This window comes from Hemiscyllium ocellatum, chromosome 37, assembly GCF_020745735.1.
Source record: "Hemiscyllium ocellatum isolate sHemOce1 chromosome 37, sHemOce1.pat.X.cur, whole genome shotgun sequence".
NCBI lineage: Eukaryota > Metazoa > Chordata > Chondrichthyes > Orectolobiformes > Hemiscylliidae > Hemiscyllium > Hemiscyllium ocellatum.
In genome coordinates, this window is record NC_083437.1 from 31,394,500 (window position 1) to 31,412,331 (window position 17,832).

General features: G+C 37.8%; 1 protein-coding gene across 1 annotated transcript in view; it reads left to right on the top strand.

The window, feature by feature from the left end:
• LOC132833685 (uncharacterized) overlaps positions 1-15,472 on the top strand; it is a 32,316-nt gene extending 16,844 nt beyond the window's left edge. Inside the window, exon 4 of the mRNA XM_060852159.1 lies at positions 15,324-15,472. Coding sequence (XP_060708142.1) covers positions 15,324-15,396 — 73 coding nt within the window. The 3' untranslated portion in view covers positions 15,397-15,472. The remainder of the gene's footprint in view (positions 1-15,323) is intronic.
• The last annotated feature ends 2,360 nt before the right edge of the window (positions 15,473-17,832 follow it).

Genomic DNA, 17,832 nt, shown 5'->3' on the forward strand with positions numbered 1-17,832 from the left:
TGACAAGCTCTGTCATTGGGGATCAATTAATTTCAAGACAAAGATCGAAGTTTTAGTTCAGAACACTTAAATTATTTTAATGTGGCTGCAAAACATTGAAATATTCCTAATTACATGACATCAGGAAGGGAACGTTGCCTGACCCCAATAGTGAATGGCAGTAATGAGATAACGAGGTCCAGTGGAAGTTTTCAAATTAACATCCATGTACAGCTGATTCAGGACTTTGGTGAATTATTTTGTCCCAGTTTTCTTCAGCAACAGCTTGCATTTATTATATTGGATTTAATGTAGTCAGAGTCTGAAGATACATTTTAGTCCCACTGTAGGAGATATTGGGACAGAGATGTAGGGTCAGCAGACGAGGGATGGATTTAAAAGCTTTTTAGAATATTCTAAAATGTGTGGCATTACTGAATTTGGAACAAGGGTAGGTAAATGAGCAGAGTAGTGATGGGGGAATGGGATTAGATGAAAGTTTATTTCACAATATTTATTTTTGGTTTTGTACAGTTTGTCAAAGTTACCTCAACGAAATAAGTGAATCAGCTGGTGACCACAGTCATATGAGTGAAACTGTCAGATATCACTTCAGTAGCCATTTTAACAAATAGAAAAGTATTGAAATTATTTTGCAAAGATGAACTATTATTTTGTGTTTAAGGAGTTTTGGGGGGGGGGTGTGGATGGGAATGAACTAGAAGTTGAGAGTGGTACATCAATTAAATTATGTTCTTTTTAATGACTACCTTGCATTTGTGTTCCTCCCAAAATGCATCAGAGCAGGAGATGTGACGGCAGGACAAAAACTTGCAAAAACTCCTTGGGAGATGTCTTTTATGCAGTGATTTCTTACAGGAGAAAGTGAGGACTGCAAATGCTGGAGACCAGAGTTGAAAAGTGTGGTGATGGAAAGACACAGCAGGCCAGGCAGCATCCGAGGAGCAGGAGAATTGATGTTTCGGGCATAAGCATAAGGATGCTACCTGGCCTGCTGTGTTTTTCCAGCACCACACTTTTCAACAGTGATTTCTTACAGTCTGGTATGCATTAACTGAAGAAATGGTGGAAGCGGATTCAGTTTCAAAAGGAGATTGGATATATAGATGAAAAGGGAAAACATGCAGGGGACTGAGGTTAATGAGATAGTGTTTTCAGGAGCTGGCACAGACACAGTGGACCAATGGCTACCTTTTGTCTATGTTTTCCCTTGAGAAATATAGAATACAGGAGAAAAGTTAGGCCATACAACCCTTTGAGACTGCTCTGCCATTCAATATGGCCATTGCTGATCATTCAACTCAAAAACCTATTCAGCTTTTTCTCCCTTTAATCTTGGGTCCCTTTAATCCTGTGAACAATATCTACATTTTTCTTGAAAGTCTTCAAGTTTTGACCTCAACAATTTCCTTTGGCATAGAATTACACTGGTACCACACTCTGGTTGTAGAAATATCTCCTCGTCGCTGTCCTAAAAGGCCTACTCCTTATGCTTATTCTGTGATCCCTGGTTCTGACTTCCTGGTCATCAAGAACATGTTTCTTGTGTCTGTTATGTCTAATCCTGTTAGAATTTTTTTAGGTTTCTATGAGATCCCCTCTCATTCATCTGAACCCTTGTGAATATAATTGTAACAGAACCAGTTTCTCCCTGCATGTCAGTCTTGTTATCCTTGAAATCAGTTTGGTAAACGTTCTTTGCTTTCCCTTGATAACCAGAACATCTTTCCTGAGGAAAAAAAAAGGTCAGAACTACACATAATGTGAGGCTATTGCAATGTCCTGCACAATTGCAGCAAAATATCCCTTCTCCTGTACTCCGATCCTATTGCTACAAAGACCAATGTATTATTTGCCTCCTTCACTGCCTGTATTCTTACTGTACATCTGTATTCTTACTTTCATCGATTGGTGTACGAGGAGTCTAAAGTCTTGTAGCATAACTCCCTTTCCCAATCTGTCCTCATTCAGATAATAATCTGCATGCGTATAATTGCTATCAAAATGGATAATTTCACATTTGTCCACATTATGTTGCATTTGTCATGTGTTTACCTGTTTACTTGTCCAAATTGCACTGACATTTCTCTGCATTCTCCTTGCAGTATACTCTCCCACCCAACTTTGTGTCATCTGCAGACTAGGAAATGTGACACATAGTTTCTTCATCTAAATTATTCATTTATATTGTGATTAGCAGGTTACCTCACTGGTCATTGCCTGTTATTCGGAAAAAAAGACCTGTTTATTCCTGCTCTTTATTCCTGTCTGCCAACCCATTCTCAATTAATTTCAGTACATGACCTTCAATTCTATGCACTTCAATTTTGCTGTTAATTTCTTATGTCGGATCTTATCAAAAGCCTTCTCAAAATCTAAGTAAACCACATCCACCAGCTCCCTCTCATCGACACTGCTAGTTACACCCTTAATAAAGTCCAGCAGATTTGTCAAGAAGGACTTGAATCCATACTTCCTCTGTCCAATCCTTTCCCTATCTTCCATGTGCTTTGCTATTACATCTTTTTTAATGGTCTGTAGCATTTGTTTCTACTACCATTGTCAAGCAAACAAGTCTAGGACATGCTGTTTTTGCTTTGCCTCCCTTCTTAAATATTGGACCCTCTAAACCAAAGGAACTGTTCCAGAGTTCATAGAATTTTGGAAGGTGACTACTCATGCCTCTGCTATTTCTTGGGCCACTTCCTTCAGTAATCTGGGGTGAGGGATATCAGGCCCCGGGACTTTAACTGCCTTTAATTCCATTAGATTCCCCAATACCATTTCCTTACTAATACTAATTTCTTTCAGTTCCTCCTTCCCATCAGACCCTGAGATCCCCCATATTTTTGGAATGTTAATTGTGTCTTCCTTGTGAAGACAGAGCTAAAGTATATATTTGAGCGGAGAGCCATTTCTTTGTTTCCCATTATAAATCCTCTGTTTCTAACTATAGGGGACCTGTATTATTCTTTAATCATTTTCTCTTTACGTACCAATAGAAGCTTTTACTATAGTTTGTACGCTCCCTGTAAGCTTACTCTCATACACACACCATTCCCAAACTCTCATCAGTAACCTACTTATTGACCTCATTCACATGCATCTTTAACAAATGGACAGATTCAAGGTTTGTGTAAAGGTATGTAGCTTGGGTGCCAGTCGTGGTGGTTGTGGGTATGTTCACTGAGCTGGGAAGTTGATTTGCAAACATTTCGTCCCCTGCCTAGGTGATAACTTCAGTGCTTAGGAGCTTCTTATGAAGTGCTGGTGTACTGTGTCTTCTGGAATTTATTCGGTTCCATTTCTGCTGCTTCTGGTTGTTCGTCGTAACGGCAGGCATATTGAGTCCGGGTCAATGTACTTGTTGATAGAGTCTGTGGATGAGTGCCATGCTTCTAGGAATTCTCTGGCTGTCCTCTGTTTAACTTATCCTATGATTGTTGTGTTGGCCCAGTCGAATTTGTGTTCCCTGTCATCTGTGTGTATGGCTACTAGGGACAGCTGGTCGTTGTGTTTAGTGGCTTGTTGGTATTTGTGAATGTGGATTGTTAGTTGTCTGCATATTTGCCCTATATAGTGTTTTGTGCAGTCTTTGCATGGACTCTTGTAAATTATGTTAGTCTTGCACATGATGGGTTTAGGGACTTTTGTCTTGGTAAGTTGTTGTCTGAGCATGGCTGTCAGTTTATGGGCTGTCATGAATCCCAGTGGTCAGAGAAGTCTGGCTGTCAGTACTGACAGTTTTTTATGTAAGATAGCATGGCTCATGAGTTAGATCACGGCATGTCCTTGTCATGTTGTTTGTCTGTTAGGTGTCTGCAGATAAAAATCCGGGGATATCTGTTCTTGGTGAATACAATGTAGGGGTGTTATTCTTCTTCCCTTCATAAGTCGGGAGTGCTGCAGTGTGTTATAGTCCTTTTGAACAGGGTCCTAATGCAGCTTCTCTTGTGTGTGATCTAACAATCTGCATCCACAAGCATTAACTAGCCACTATACGCCATGACCATCTGTCCCCAGTAGCCATGTACACAGATGACAGGGACCACAGATTCGACTGGGATAACACAATGATCATAGGATAAGCTAATCAGAGCACAGCCAGGGAATTCATAGAAGCATAGCATCCATTCACAGACTATCAACAAGCACATTGACCTGGACCCAATATAGTGGTCACTACAACAAACAATCCGAACCGACAACTGGAAGCAGCAGAAATAGAACCAAATAAATTGTAGAAGACACAGTATAGCCGCGCTTCACAGGAGACTCCAAAGCACTAAAGATGTCACCTACACAGGGGGCGAAATGTCTGCAAATCAACTTCTCAGCTTGGAAAATATAGCCACAACCACGACAGATGGGCAGTTTGCTATTATCTTGTCCTGAGGGTGTAATGCATTCATGGGACTCCTGAATCTCCAGGCAAAACTGTGTAGATTTTACTTCAGAAACTTAAAACTGTTTTGAACCTGTGAAGACAAGTTTAGGATTCAAGATTTAAATTTTGGGATGAAGATCCACAAATGTCGCTCTCCTCTACCTTAAAGGATTAAAAGTGCATATATTTTTGTGATGTGTGGAAGATTATTCCCTGTATGCACTATTAATGTTTTTATTGTATTTGATGAAGGGAATATTGGAAACAATTTTGAACTTGACATTGGTATAATGGTACCATGTGGCAAAAAAAAAAGTTGAATACATTTTAGAGGCTTGTTTCAAATGGGGGTAATTGTATTTTTTGATGATTGTGTAAAATGATTGATTTTGGATTAGCTGCCCTGTTACGGGATTTCAGTACTGCACCAATATAACTGAGTCTAAACTACACTTTGAGACTCAAGCCAACTGGGAACAGGTAAGAAATGCTGGCTTTGCCAATGATGCAATGTTGCAAGAATAAACAAAAACAAAGTACCAAACTGTTCTTTGTTTCTAAATATCTGCTTTACTTATTGTCAGAGTCAAAATTACATGTCCTAAGGATGAATTTCCACATAATCATTCTGACACTTTGACCTTAAAAATGGTGGGTGAGATCTGGATGCTGAAGAGTCTACATTTCCTAACCCCAATTTTCAATTGTGCCAAGTTGTGGGAGTAGAGGAAGGGACACTGGAAAAAAGGGCAACTTGAACTCATTTAGATAATATTAATTTTTTGCTGAGTTCAAAAAGGCCTGTTAATCACGGTGTGAAAGTCACTGATTGATGGAATAAACATGATGGTCTGGAAGGGTGATTAAAATGGCCCTATCTTTAAACTTAAAGCAAATTGCAGCACTCAATGAGAGTTTTAAAAAGAGCTCTCCTGCAATGCTTTAATTGACAGGCATAGGTTTAAAAAATAGCATCTGGTGGGGTAGTTTCACTACAGATTTTTGACATTTCTTTTAGGGCTATCATTGCAAGTGGTTGGCTGAATTTCAAACTTTACAATTATCTCAGTAGGGGTACTGAATTCAATTTAAGTAGGCTATTAAAGGGTAGATGTAAATGAGATCAAAATAAAAGTTTGTTGACTTTTATGGGAGATTAGTCAATTTTGGTCATGCAGAAACTTATGACTTAGAATTTTTTTTACTACAAAATGTGTAGGAATGAGTTTTAATAGATTGTCCAATGTTGTTTTTCTTGTATGCACACAAATCCTTAGGTCTGCCAATTAAAGATAACTTGATTTGTGGCTAAGGAGATGGCATTGAGGGTGTGAAGATCTATAAGGAGGTGGGTATTGGGTATTAATTAGCCCTCAGCTGACGTAGAGAATGTGATGGACCATGGTGGAGTGAAGATTACAGGGCCCAACAACTTCTAAAACTCCTGGGTCAAAGTTCCAAAGAACTGAGACAGGACTTACAACCAGATTGTTTTGCCACTTGCATGTTTTCTTGGCTGGGGAGACCATTTTGCACTTGGGCTTTTTGGGGTACTTTTCAACCAAGCTGGATTTGATGGGCCAAAGTTGTTAGGATAGATAGTTGGCAGGCAAATGCTGATGTAATAAATATCTGAGCTCATGAGGCATGCTATATTTAACTGGTGAGAGTTTGATTAGCCTGACTTGTGGAAAAATATATCCTCTCATTCCATTGGTAGGAGTGAGGAACGTTGTAATATTGAGCTGGGGGTTCTTGCCCCCAGAACCTGCTACTAGACTTTGTTTAATTTGTTGGTCTCTCTACATGGAAAGGTCTTGCTCTGATAGCAGTAAAATGCTGGGATAGTTGGGAAGGTAGCACTTATTTGCATGTTGTTGTTTCTGCCATTGACATTATTCTACAGTGGCAGGACATCCTCTCTCACCCTGTTCCTACCAATCTCTGAATGGCTGGTAAAATTCAATTGTTATGTCTGTTACTTAATGCAGTTAACTGATGCCTGTACCACAAAGTTTAACAGTAGAGTTATTCCAATCATAATATTTAGCTTACACAGGACTGTGCACAAGCCATCTCCTAAAGGACATGTATTTAGAGAAAGAAATGCTCAAAGGAAACTGTCTAGACTTAGTGTGCCAGTGAGTTTGTGGACGGTCACATTTGGGCTGAGATTTGTGCTCTCTATAAATCCCTGAGTTTATTGAGATTAAAAAGCCTTGTTGTCTGTTTCTGTCTACATCTTTCTCCATTGGCTGTTTGCACACATTTCACCCAATTTAAATACTGATCTCCTCTAAAGGGATAATTTGCCTGAAACTATGTGAGGAAAACCATTTGTGAATAAATATGAATATTGATATAGCACAATTATATATCTTGCATTAAACACAATGGAATGTTTCTGGTCAGTTGTATTCTTGTGTGGCTCTCTTTCCTCCCTGAACATAGAAAGTGATGGTTTATTTTCTTGAAAATAGGTTTTTGAAGGATTCAGATTACTTTAATGCTGATCGAAAAGCATCATCATTGAATTTGCCCGCAGTCAGGCAAAAACAATATATGTCATCAGACAAATTAGCTAATGATTTAGTGCACTCTTTGGGAAATGGATAGGTAGAACTTAATGCCCTCCCTCAAGGCAAGATTGCTGGCAGAGAGTGACCATGCTGCCTTCCCACTTCTTGTTACGGTTAATCCATGGCTGGAGAGCCTTCCTGCCTGGCCATGATTCAGGGTCTTGCTGACATAACAGCTTCATTAAGAGGCTTCTTCAGTTACTTGACAGAAGGGTTTTTATTAAAAGGACAAAGTCTGCAAAGGTATTCAGGTAGGTCACATCAGTAGGTAAGAAGATGGTAGATGGTGAAATGTAGGGAAAGATGAGAGAGACTATTTGCTTTTGTAGGTAGCAGAGAAACAGAATTTTTTTTTCATGGAGAGAAAATGTTAAATATTGGTGTTCAGAAGGATTTTGGATTTCTTAGGACTACAAAACATGACATGTTGGAGATATGAAGGGATTTTTAATTATCTGACGAGATGGAGGTTCTTCAAGCAGAAAATAAATTACAGGACTGTTGGGAAAGAGCAGTTAAGTAGGGTGAATTGGAGTATTGTCTCAAATATCTGCCACAGGCATATGGGCAGAATGACCTTCTGTACTCTAAATTCTGTTAGGTGGCCATCTTCATATAGCTACCGTTTCACAATGTTAAGCAGTGACATTACCATTTACAAGAGAGGCCAAATCCCAGCAGTGAGGTCATAGCTTATATTGTTCACTCTCTTGCCCATTTATCATGAGCAATGTTTCTCAGCTGTTTCCTATTCTTTACTTTAGAGTAATATTATTCCTCAACCAGAATAATTATGAAATATGGAAACAAATGGTACAAAGACAGAAATACATAGCTGGTAAAACCATGTAGCTCTACCATATAAATAAATGACTTTTATTGTAATAAATTTGAAATATAGCCCCATGTCCCTGCAGTTCATTGTGGTTTAATACTATTGGAGGAAATTATTGCAATCATCAATTGTAGCAAAAATGTCAAAATGAATATAAAGTTTTGTTTCTAGCTTTAATGCTCTTGAAAATAAAAGTAGAAATTCTGGCTAAACTCATTCAGTTAGAATGAAGGAGATCACTGTCTATCAGAAGCTCTGCAATAATAAATAATAGACCTTTATAAGAATTGGGTAAGCTATGTTAAATGTATAAGTGCAATTGTAAAGTGTAAAAAAAAATTAATTACATTTTTGAAGCAAAGGGACTGGAAGACCAAGGCAGTGTGATTCATTTTGAAGTGTTTCACAATTTTTCAGCACAAACCCTGCCAGGTTGATTGGTTTCTTGTTCTGGGAGCATTTATGCTTTGATAGATTTTTAGATTTAGTGATTTAATGTTAGTACAGCATTCTATTTGCCTTGTTGATTGAAATGAGACTAAGTAAATAATCAAGATTTCCGCAGTTGCTCCCAACAATACAAACATTTCCCTGGCTGCCTGTTCTTCGACTCCTGAAGATGTTTTCATACTTGCTCCCTCTGAGTTTTGATAGTCACATAGTACACCAAGTCCACTCTTTGTATGTGAACAAAGACATTTAATAAATTGGAGTATTTTACAGTGCAGGAGAAAATCACAATGGGGACTAGATTAGGATATCTGGTTAGCATGGACGAGTTGGACTGAAGGGTCTGTTTCCGTGCTGTACATCTCCGTTGTTTGCATGGAGTTTCAAACAAGTATCATCAGACAGCTGTAAAAGCAAGAATTTTAGCAAACTTGACCTTCTTGAACTCAGAAATGTAAATACAGAGTCACTAACCTGCTAAGAACCAGCACCCAGAAGAAGGGGCAACACAGTGCAAAACACTGGGGGCTATGTCTACAGAGAGTGAGGCAACACCCTCACTCCTTCCCTAGCAACCAGTCAGAACAGAGCAAATTTATCTCTGTACCTGAGACAGAGAGAGAGAGACAATTGATGAGGAGCTGCTCCTCCAATCAAACTTTTGGCTTTCTCTTGCTCCTGTAATCAGTGACTGCTTATAAGCGTATCAGCACTAAACATGGACAAAAACCAACATATGACGAAGGAGCAACTAGGAAGGCTACAATGAATAAGTTGATTGAGTTACTGTCCATCAGAACCAGGCTTCTGGATTTGCCATTGGGAGCTGGGCTGGCTGCTCGAATTGCCATAAGGACCTGGACTGGCTGCTAGCATTAGCTGGGTTGGCTGCTAGCATTGCCACCGGGAGCTGGGTTGGCTGCTAGCATTGCCACAGGGAACTGGGTCATGGTCATATTGCCAGCCCCAGGTCGAGAGATTATAATCCATTGAGTCGTGGGTGTGTTGCCTGTTGTCAGTGATGGGGATGGCAGGGAGAAGGAAGTTGTAAGGAGTATGAGGAGGCAGGAGGAGGAGGCTGCAAGGGGAAAACATGGTTGAAAAGGAAGTGGCTGCATAGTAGGGTTGGGAGTCTTGGGAAAGGAGGAGTGTGCAAGGGAGCCAAGGGGTGTTGAGAAGGAGGTTGCAAGTGGGATTGGAAGATCCAATGGAGATAGAATACGTCTACAAGATGGAGGGGAAAAGGATCCTGCACAAGATAGAGACTAATTTTAAACGTATGAAAAAAATAATGAACCAACTGGGAGTCAGCAAATCTTGAAATCACCAAAGTAATCAATTCCTTATAAATGAATGTGAAATCTAGCTGAAGGCTACAAATTTTCAGTAACAACTGCATAAGGAATATGTAGTAAATGCTTTTACATTGAACAGTATATCAATTTACATTTGAATTTAAGGTGAGATCTATGTTAATTGCTTGGAATGTTCCAGCAGGAAAGGGTATGACTTTACTAATCTGCAGAAGGTGTTTTTAAGGTGATGGCATTTTCTGTATAAAAATATCTGCTAGTTATTTTGGGAGAAGAAACTGTTGTTGCTGACTTATGCCTGTTGTCATGTGCCAATTTAAATGCTGTGGTGTCTTGTAAAGTTATGGCTCTACACACAAGGCAAGCATTGAGTACAAATATAACAACATTTTGCTGAAAGTGTGCAGAGATTCAGAGGAAATCTACTAAGAAAGCTCCAGGGACGAGAGTTTATGGAGAAGTTAAGGTTATTCTTCCTAGAGTCGATATGCCTGAGGGGATTTGATGGAGATGTATAAAATTATGAAGTTTTTAAATAGAATACATAAAAGCTGTTCTCAGAAACGAATGGTTAAGATTTGGAATGCACTCCCTCCCCGCTTGTGTGGCGGATATCAAGTTAGTGTTAAAAATTGGATACTTGGAGAGAAGGGAAAGGGGTAGGTGCAGTGTCAATGGGCCGAATGACCTTTGTGCTGTACTGTTCTATTTTATAGAGTCTAAAGAATATTGTGAAGGTACTTAATAGAAGTTGTTGAGGATTGAAAGCAGGGGTGGATAAAGGGGCCTGGAAACCCAAGAAAGATCAGTGTCCATGATTTCTCTCCTTAGCTCTGCTGGGAACCCCACATTTAGCAAAAAAAACAAAGAATGGACATGGGGTGTTCCTGGTTGATTCAACTCCTCTGCTCGCCTATTTGAAACACCATTTGTGGAGTTCTTTAGGTTGTTATTTTGTACATAAATATTTATTTACCGTGGGTATTTTTCTCAGTAGAAGCAGAAATACATTATGTGCTTAATCTGACTTGCCTTTAAGTGACATTATACTGTCTTCTAACAGACAGTTATAAGTACTGAAGATGTTAAAATTGTTGGAACACAAGGTTTCTGATAAAAGAATAGATCAATTTCTCTAACTCTTGCTTTCTTTGTTATTTTTCCTATCTTTCATTTTGTAATGTATACATATCTTTCTTTAAATCTCAAAAATTTCAGAGGTGTAATGTTGTCATCTGATGCCCTCCCCATGAGTGAATTGCAGCCCTGTAATCCGTAGAGGTTATCATTACCCACTTCATAGCAATACTTAGTTGCCACCAGGGTGTGCTGCCAATCACGAAAAAAGGCAAAGTTGCACTAAAAAAAATCCCATTCCTTTTTTCTGGCTCACACCACAAATGTATTCTTCTCTCTCCAATATTACTGTTGAGAATTATAAGTAAATCGTAATTGTTTCCTTGTGATACTACATCTAACGCAGTATGTGCAATATTTACTGCATATATTCCTTTTCTAGTCTGTTTTCTTCAACATTTTGCGTCATGTTTTTTTCAGTATGGTTTTATGTTCTTTCTTTTGTTTCTTTTGACCCTCTGCTTCCCATTCAGCATTTTAAAGTTAACATTATTCATTTTTCCACAATGTCAGCAAAATTAATGTGGTACTGGAAACCTATTGTCTTGCTTGTCAGAAATATTTTCATGTACTTCACATTCAGTAAATTACTTTCAAATACAATGACTGTTTTGTAGTTAAAAGTAGCAGCCAACTTGTATGCGGCAAGATTCCACAAATGGCAGTTAGATGGATTAACAGTCAATCTGATAGCAGTTTGGAGAGAAAATATTCTCCAGGATTCTGAAATACTCCCTCATTTTCTAGTAGTGCCAATAGGTACCTTTTATTACTGAACAGAAACAAAAGAAAACCCTTTCATCACAGAGTTATATAGACAGAAACACAACTTGAGTTAGAAGTCTTCAAACATAGATTTTCTACTGATTTGTTCTCCATTAGTCTTTGAATCACAGAGAGAACTATGTAATCTGTAATTTAATCAGTTTAAATCTTAACACCAGTAACTTCACAGCTTCGATTTTGTGTCTCTATGTGTCTCTATATGTCTCTTTTGTGTCTCAGGTTTGACATCAGCCTGAGTTTCCACATGTTTGCAGACTAGAAATCGCGACTTGAATGTATCCAAACAACAATAGAATTGGGAGTGTGTTGCATCTCCCATGGTTGAGCAACTTGTGGGAATTCCCTGTCTGGGTTCATACCTGATGGGTGGATGCTTTAAGTGAGACACTAAGTGGCCATGCAATTGTATGACTCTGAGGTTGCTAACTTAACAATGGATGGGAACAATTTTGTAGATCTTCCCAATAATTAGATGAGGCATAATCTTTATCAAACTTCTGATCAGTAATGATAAGTATACATTTTTATGATGCATTTTTCAACTTTTGATTATTATTACCACACTTTTACATGACTTTCCAATGCACAGAAACTGTTGTTCTCTTTGAGCTGGATGCAGCACCTTCTCACAGTAAATTGGCAGAAAGTTCATTTAAGGTCACTAAAAGTTTATCAGAATTGAGTTTTCTACTAGATGCTTCCCTTCACCAGTATTAAGCCAGAAAAAAAAAACACATTGCTGTGTCTCCAAGGTATAATTACTAACTGTGTAAATAGGATATAGCTGTAAAAGCGAATAGTTGTGGCATGTTTAGGTATACCATATTTCCATCAAGTTGTTGTGTGTGCAAACAGATGTTTAGTGTGTACACATACACAGGATTGCCACACTGACCTCTTTATAGAAAGATATTAGTTATGCAAATAGTGCATTGTAAACTTATTAGGTTGGAGTCAGATGAAGGGATGTGGTTATGATTGCAGCCTTCAAAAAAAAATCTAGTTCCGCAATCACTGAAGCAGGCATAATATAGATTCAAAATGTACAAATAATTTGAGAAGGTAAGTAGCAAAAACAAATTGGTTTGGGCATGAGCATAAGAGGGGAGGGATTACAAGGAGATTTTCAGTGATCTTAGAATATCGGCTGCTGTTAACTGAAGCAGTTAATAAAGCTAATCAATCAGTCAAGAAGGCCTGGAGAGAAAAAATAACATTGAAAGTCCTATGAAATTAGAGCAGAATTCCAATTGGCATTAGAGCTGAATGGCTTTCTTTTCTGTGGAATTGAATGTGACATTATTAAAAGACTTGGATAATAGCATTGAATTTATCCAAATTTGCTGATGGCATAAAGTTAGACAGCATTATGGACAGTGTAGATGATAATATAAAATTACAGAAGGATATTGATACTTTAAGTGAATGGACAAAAATGTGGCACATAAGCAAGTGTGAGTTTACTTATTTTGGACCGAGAAGGGATAGATCAGCATGACTTCCTAGATGGTATGAAATTAAGTATAATGGGTCTCCAAAGAGACTTGGAGGTTCAGATGCACAATCTTTACAATGTCACAAACGTGCAGAAAATAATCAAGAAAGCTAATAGAATGCTGGCCTTTATATTCTAGAGGACTGCAGTACAAGGATGCAGAAGTTATGCTCCAGTTTTACAAACCCTAATTAGACCCCGTTTGGAGTCCTGTGAATAGATCTGGACACCATACCTTTGGAAGAATATAAGTGTTAGAGAGAATGCAACAAGAATAATATTTGGACTTCAAAGGTTATGTTATGAGGAGAGAATACACAAATTAGGTCTGTTTTCTCTAGAATTTAGATGGTTAAAGGGTGATCTGATTGAAGTATTCAAGATATTAATAGGAAAAGATAATGATAAATATTTTCACTGGCTGGTGCTTCTAGAACTAAGATGCAAATTAGTGGCAAATCATTTAGAAGAGATGTTAGAAAGCAATTCTACACACAAAGGGCAGTAGATTTTTGGAACTGTCTAGTAGGATGGACTACCTAGGGCTAGGATTATTTTCACTGAAGCGAAGGAGGTTGAACGGTGTCCTTTATAGAGGTTTATAAAATTGCAAGGGGCATGTATAAGGTGAATAGCAAAGGTCTTTTCCCTAGGGTGGGTTGTTTAAAACTAGGGGGCATATTTTTAAGATTGAGAGGAGAAAGATTTAAAAGCGTCCAGCAGGGCAACTTTCTCTACAGAGATTGGTTTGTGTGGAGTAAACTGCCAGAAGAAATGATACATGCAGGTACTGTTACAACATTTAAATGACCTTTGGATAGGTATAGGAATAGAAAGGCTTTGGAGGGATCTGGGCCAAACGCAAGCAGGTGTAGCTAATTTAGTTTGAGAAACGTGGTCGGCATGGACAAGTTGGACTCACGGGTCTTTTTCCATGCTGTATGACTCTGACTCTATGACTCTAAATTGCAATGGATGCAGGATCAGTAATTTTAAATGTGAGATAGGTAATTTTTTTTTTGGTTAAGCAAAGGTATTAAGGGATATGGGCCAAAAGCAGGTATATGGAGTTAGGCCAGAGATCAGCCGTGATCTCATTGAAGATGGAACAGGTTTAAGGGGCTGAATGGCCTCCTCCTGTTCCTATGCTCTGACAACATTCTGTTTATATAGTCTACATGTATAAAGATTGACAAGTATTTTTAAGCTTTTCACCATTGTTTTTCTGGAGGAGCTATTTCTTTGCTAGGGTACAGTTTCACAGAAACTCCTAGCTTAATCAACCACATTACATATTAGCTGCCTGTTATCAGTTGACACCAGGGCTAAGCTGAAGACCATATATTTGCATCCTTCCTGCAAGGGCCACTGCATAATCATAAAATATACATCCACAGCTATCTGAGAAGAAAATCAAATTGTTTTGACCACCTTACGACCAAAGCAGGCTAACTTTTTTTTTGTTCTTAAGTACTTTCTAGAAAAAGTACTTCATTTCACTGATGCAGCTTCAATTCTTTTTACATCATGGTTGCAGTTGAAATTAATAACTAAGAGAGACTGCCTCCTGGACGATGATTTCAATTTTATTGGGACTAAAAGGATTCACTGCTACATTGTCCTAGTCAATTGTCCTTAAACTTTTTCATTGTGCAAACAATCGAGATTGATATTGCTACAATATATCCAACTACAGAGAACATTAGATGAACAACTTGATTAATATAGAACTTTTTAACCCAGCTGCCACAGAGATGTGTTATTACATGCCTGAACTTGCTGGTTAAAAAATTATAACTTTCACTTTGCTTTTCAGATACAGTCAAACTTTATTGTAGTTTTTTTCCCCTGATCTCTCAAAGTTGCTGACTAGCTGGGGACACTGTTGCAAGTGCCAGATATTCCTTGAATAACTAGTTCCTCCATGTAAACTATAACAACTTTCAGTATGTCTGGAGTCAAAATGATAAATAATTGCTGCCTGATAATTATGGAATAGTGATGCATAGTTTATGGAAATAAATTTGATTGTGATTTGGTAAAATTCCTGAAGCACGTTAGGAATTGGTTCTCCCTCCTGAAAATAGAGTACCAATATTATTTCTGTTTTGTGACTGAGTTTCTGCAATAAAGTTAAACCAACCTCTAATTTGTTATACAAACTTAAATAAAAGTCTTGAACTTGAACTTGCATTTTCCTTTCAGGGTCCATGCTGAGACAAAGAGTTCCATACTTAGCTATTTACTTCGTTTAACTTGTATCCCTCATAATGCACACAGTTCAAGAATTGGAGTTAATTTTCCTGAGTTGCACTGAGTAGAGAATGGTTTTCTTTTTCAGATTCACTGTGTTGGAAGTCGATAACCATCTCGCCAAATGCCTCTCTGAAAGCACAGAAGATGTGATATGGTAATTACTTGGACAAAAGAGCACCATGTTAAACAGCTTGTACACAATGCAAAGGGTCGATAAATAAAGTGCAGATTGCATTTGTGGTGATATTCCATTTTCCTTTACATTTACACATCTCTGTTTATAAGAACTGCCTAACTATTCAGCACATTTTAGTTGTTAGTTATTTCTAACTATTGATCATCCAAGTCTTATTTTCAACATATAATTGTTTTGGATAAGGGTAGAATGCCTTTTACTTTAGACATTTACTGTTAGCATATACTTACTTTTTTTTGCAAGGTCTTTATGGTGCAATGGTAGTTTCTCCACTGTGGGCCAGTAAGTCGGTATAAGTCATGACTGAGTTTCTGCAATAAAGTTAAACCTTATTGGTGTGTTATAACATCCTTGAAGAGGTTGATTAAATCTTTTCACGCTTGATTGCTTGCTTAGCAAAATCTGCAATTTTTAATACTACAGTTGCTATAATAACTCCATCTTCTGAAAATAATGACTCCTTACTGGGTACCAGTATCCTCCAGTATGTGTACCTGTTTGTCATATTTTATCTGCTACAATAGATTGTTGTCAGACTATTTTCTGCAGGAAGGCTCACTTACACATGTCTTGTCTACACGTGCATACCGTATATACTCATGTATAGGTTGAATTTTTGACTATTTTTAAAACTTCAATTTAGAGGGTCGACTAATATACGGGCACAAGTTTTGAGGGGCTGAAATTCATGCTGCAGTTTGAAGCACTATTATTAGCACAGGTTGATTTGATTGCATAACTATCAAATCGCAGGTAAAGAAGTAAAACACAATGAATTATGGTAAAGGTAATTACCAGATAAAAGCAAGGGAACTGTACTAAAATTTAACATGTCAAAGATTCATTGAATCCTGCAAAATCACACTGTTCAACATTGTCATGGCCTGGTATAATGGCACACTTAAAATGGAACATTTATTAAATTCTGAATGTGTAAGTGTCTTGAACTTTCCCACCAAATTCTTCTGTTCCCTCCCATTTACTCTTGTATGTTATGAACCTCAACAGTGTTAACAAATTTGTCAAAGAATTAAAGATATACCCACCCAGTATATAGCTAATATATCATCTCATATTTATTCAGATACAGCAGCACAAATAAAATGATTGACTTTTTAAAGATAATAACATTTGGATGTTTGGTGAACAAAGTGTGATAAGTACCAATAGACGTAATACCGGTCTGAATGATTAATCAAAACGTGCTGTAGTAAACCAAGTGTGGTAAGTAGAGTTATGAATGAATGGAGATGCAAAACAGTAAACAAAGAGTGATGAGTAGAGTTACCGATATGAATGAATGGATATGATTTCATTTAAGTGGGTTAACGGGAACATGTAGGTTCCTGTGTAAGAGGTTTATAATGTGATATAGTAGGGTCAACTTATACACTAGATACATGGAAAATACGAGACTTTTTGGTCAAAATAAGGGGTTGACCTATGCATGAGATCAACCTATATACGAGTATAAACGGTATTTCTCAAAGAGGTTCTTGGCAAATAAGGGATCCCTGGATGATTTGACATGCCATAACATAGAACTTGTTGGATGAATTATTGCTCCTTTACCATATCCATATCTGAAATGACCAAGTCGTCTCAATAGTGGGATGAGCCGTATTACTAAGTTACTGATTGGACAGCATTTCTGAAACTAATAAACTGATCTCTAATATGTAAATAGTAAATATTTTGGGGTGACCAATTTATTAAACTGAAGTGCTTACCTTTTGTGATCAGGATTGTTGTCTCAAGCAAGATACACAAATTTAAAAATTGGAGGAGCACGTTTTTCAAGGGTTCCACTTTCAGGCTCCTTCATTTTACATCTGAAATAACTTTTTATGTTCATTTCAGCTTCTTTCAAGTTGAGGGAATATCCAGTTTAAGCCTCAATGAAGAAATCTGTACACTTTATTAAACATATAACTTTAAAAAGTGTGTCCACTTTCACAATGGAAATCACTTGAGCTTGGAAAGAATGCCTGGATGATACCATTTGCCTTGTGTCTGTAATAACAAGTCAGGAGAAGTATATGCAATTAAAACTTGCTTAGCAGAGAGAAACTGTTTACAATGTGCAAGGGTTTAGTTAAAAATGAATAGTTTAACTTATGATGTTCGTCTTTGAAAGATCAAGGAAAGCCAGTTGTACAATGACTAATCCTGAGGCTGGACATGGTTTTTCCCAGAGTCATCAAATAGTGGGGGTTGAACTTTTGCAGGAAGACGCTATTGGCCTTTAAAATGGTGGGCGATGGCAATCTGGAAGGTCTGTCTCTGTTTTATTAGACTGATCCAATTTTTGCTGGTAGGGGGAAGGTGTAGGCCATATTTCAGACGAGGGAAACCAAAACTGAGCATAATCATAGTCAAACATATTGCTTTTTGATTG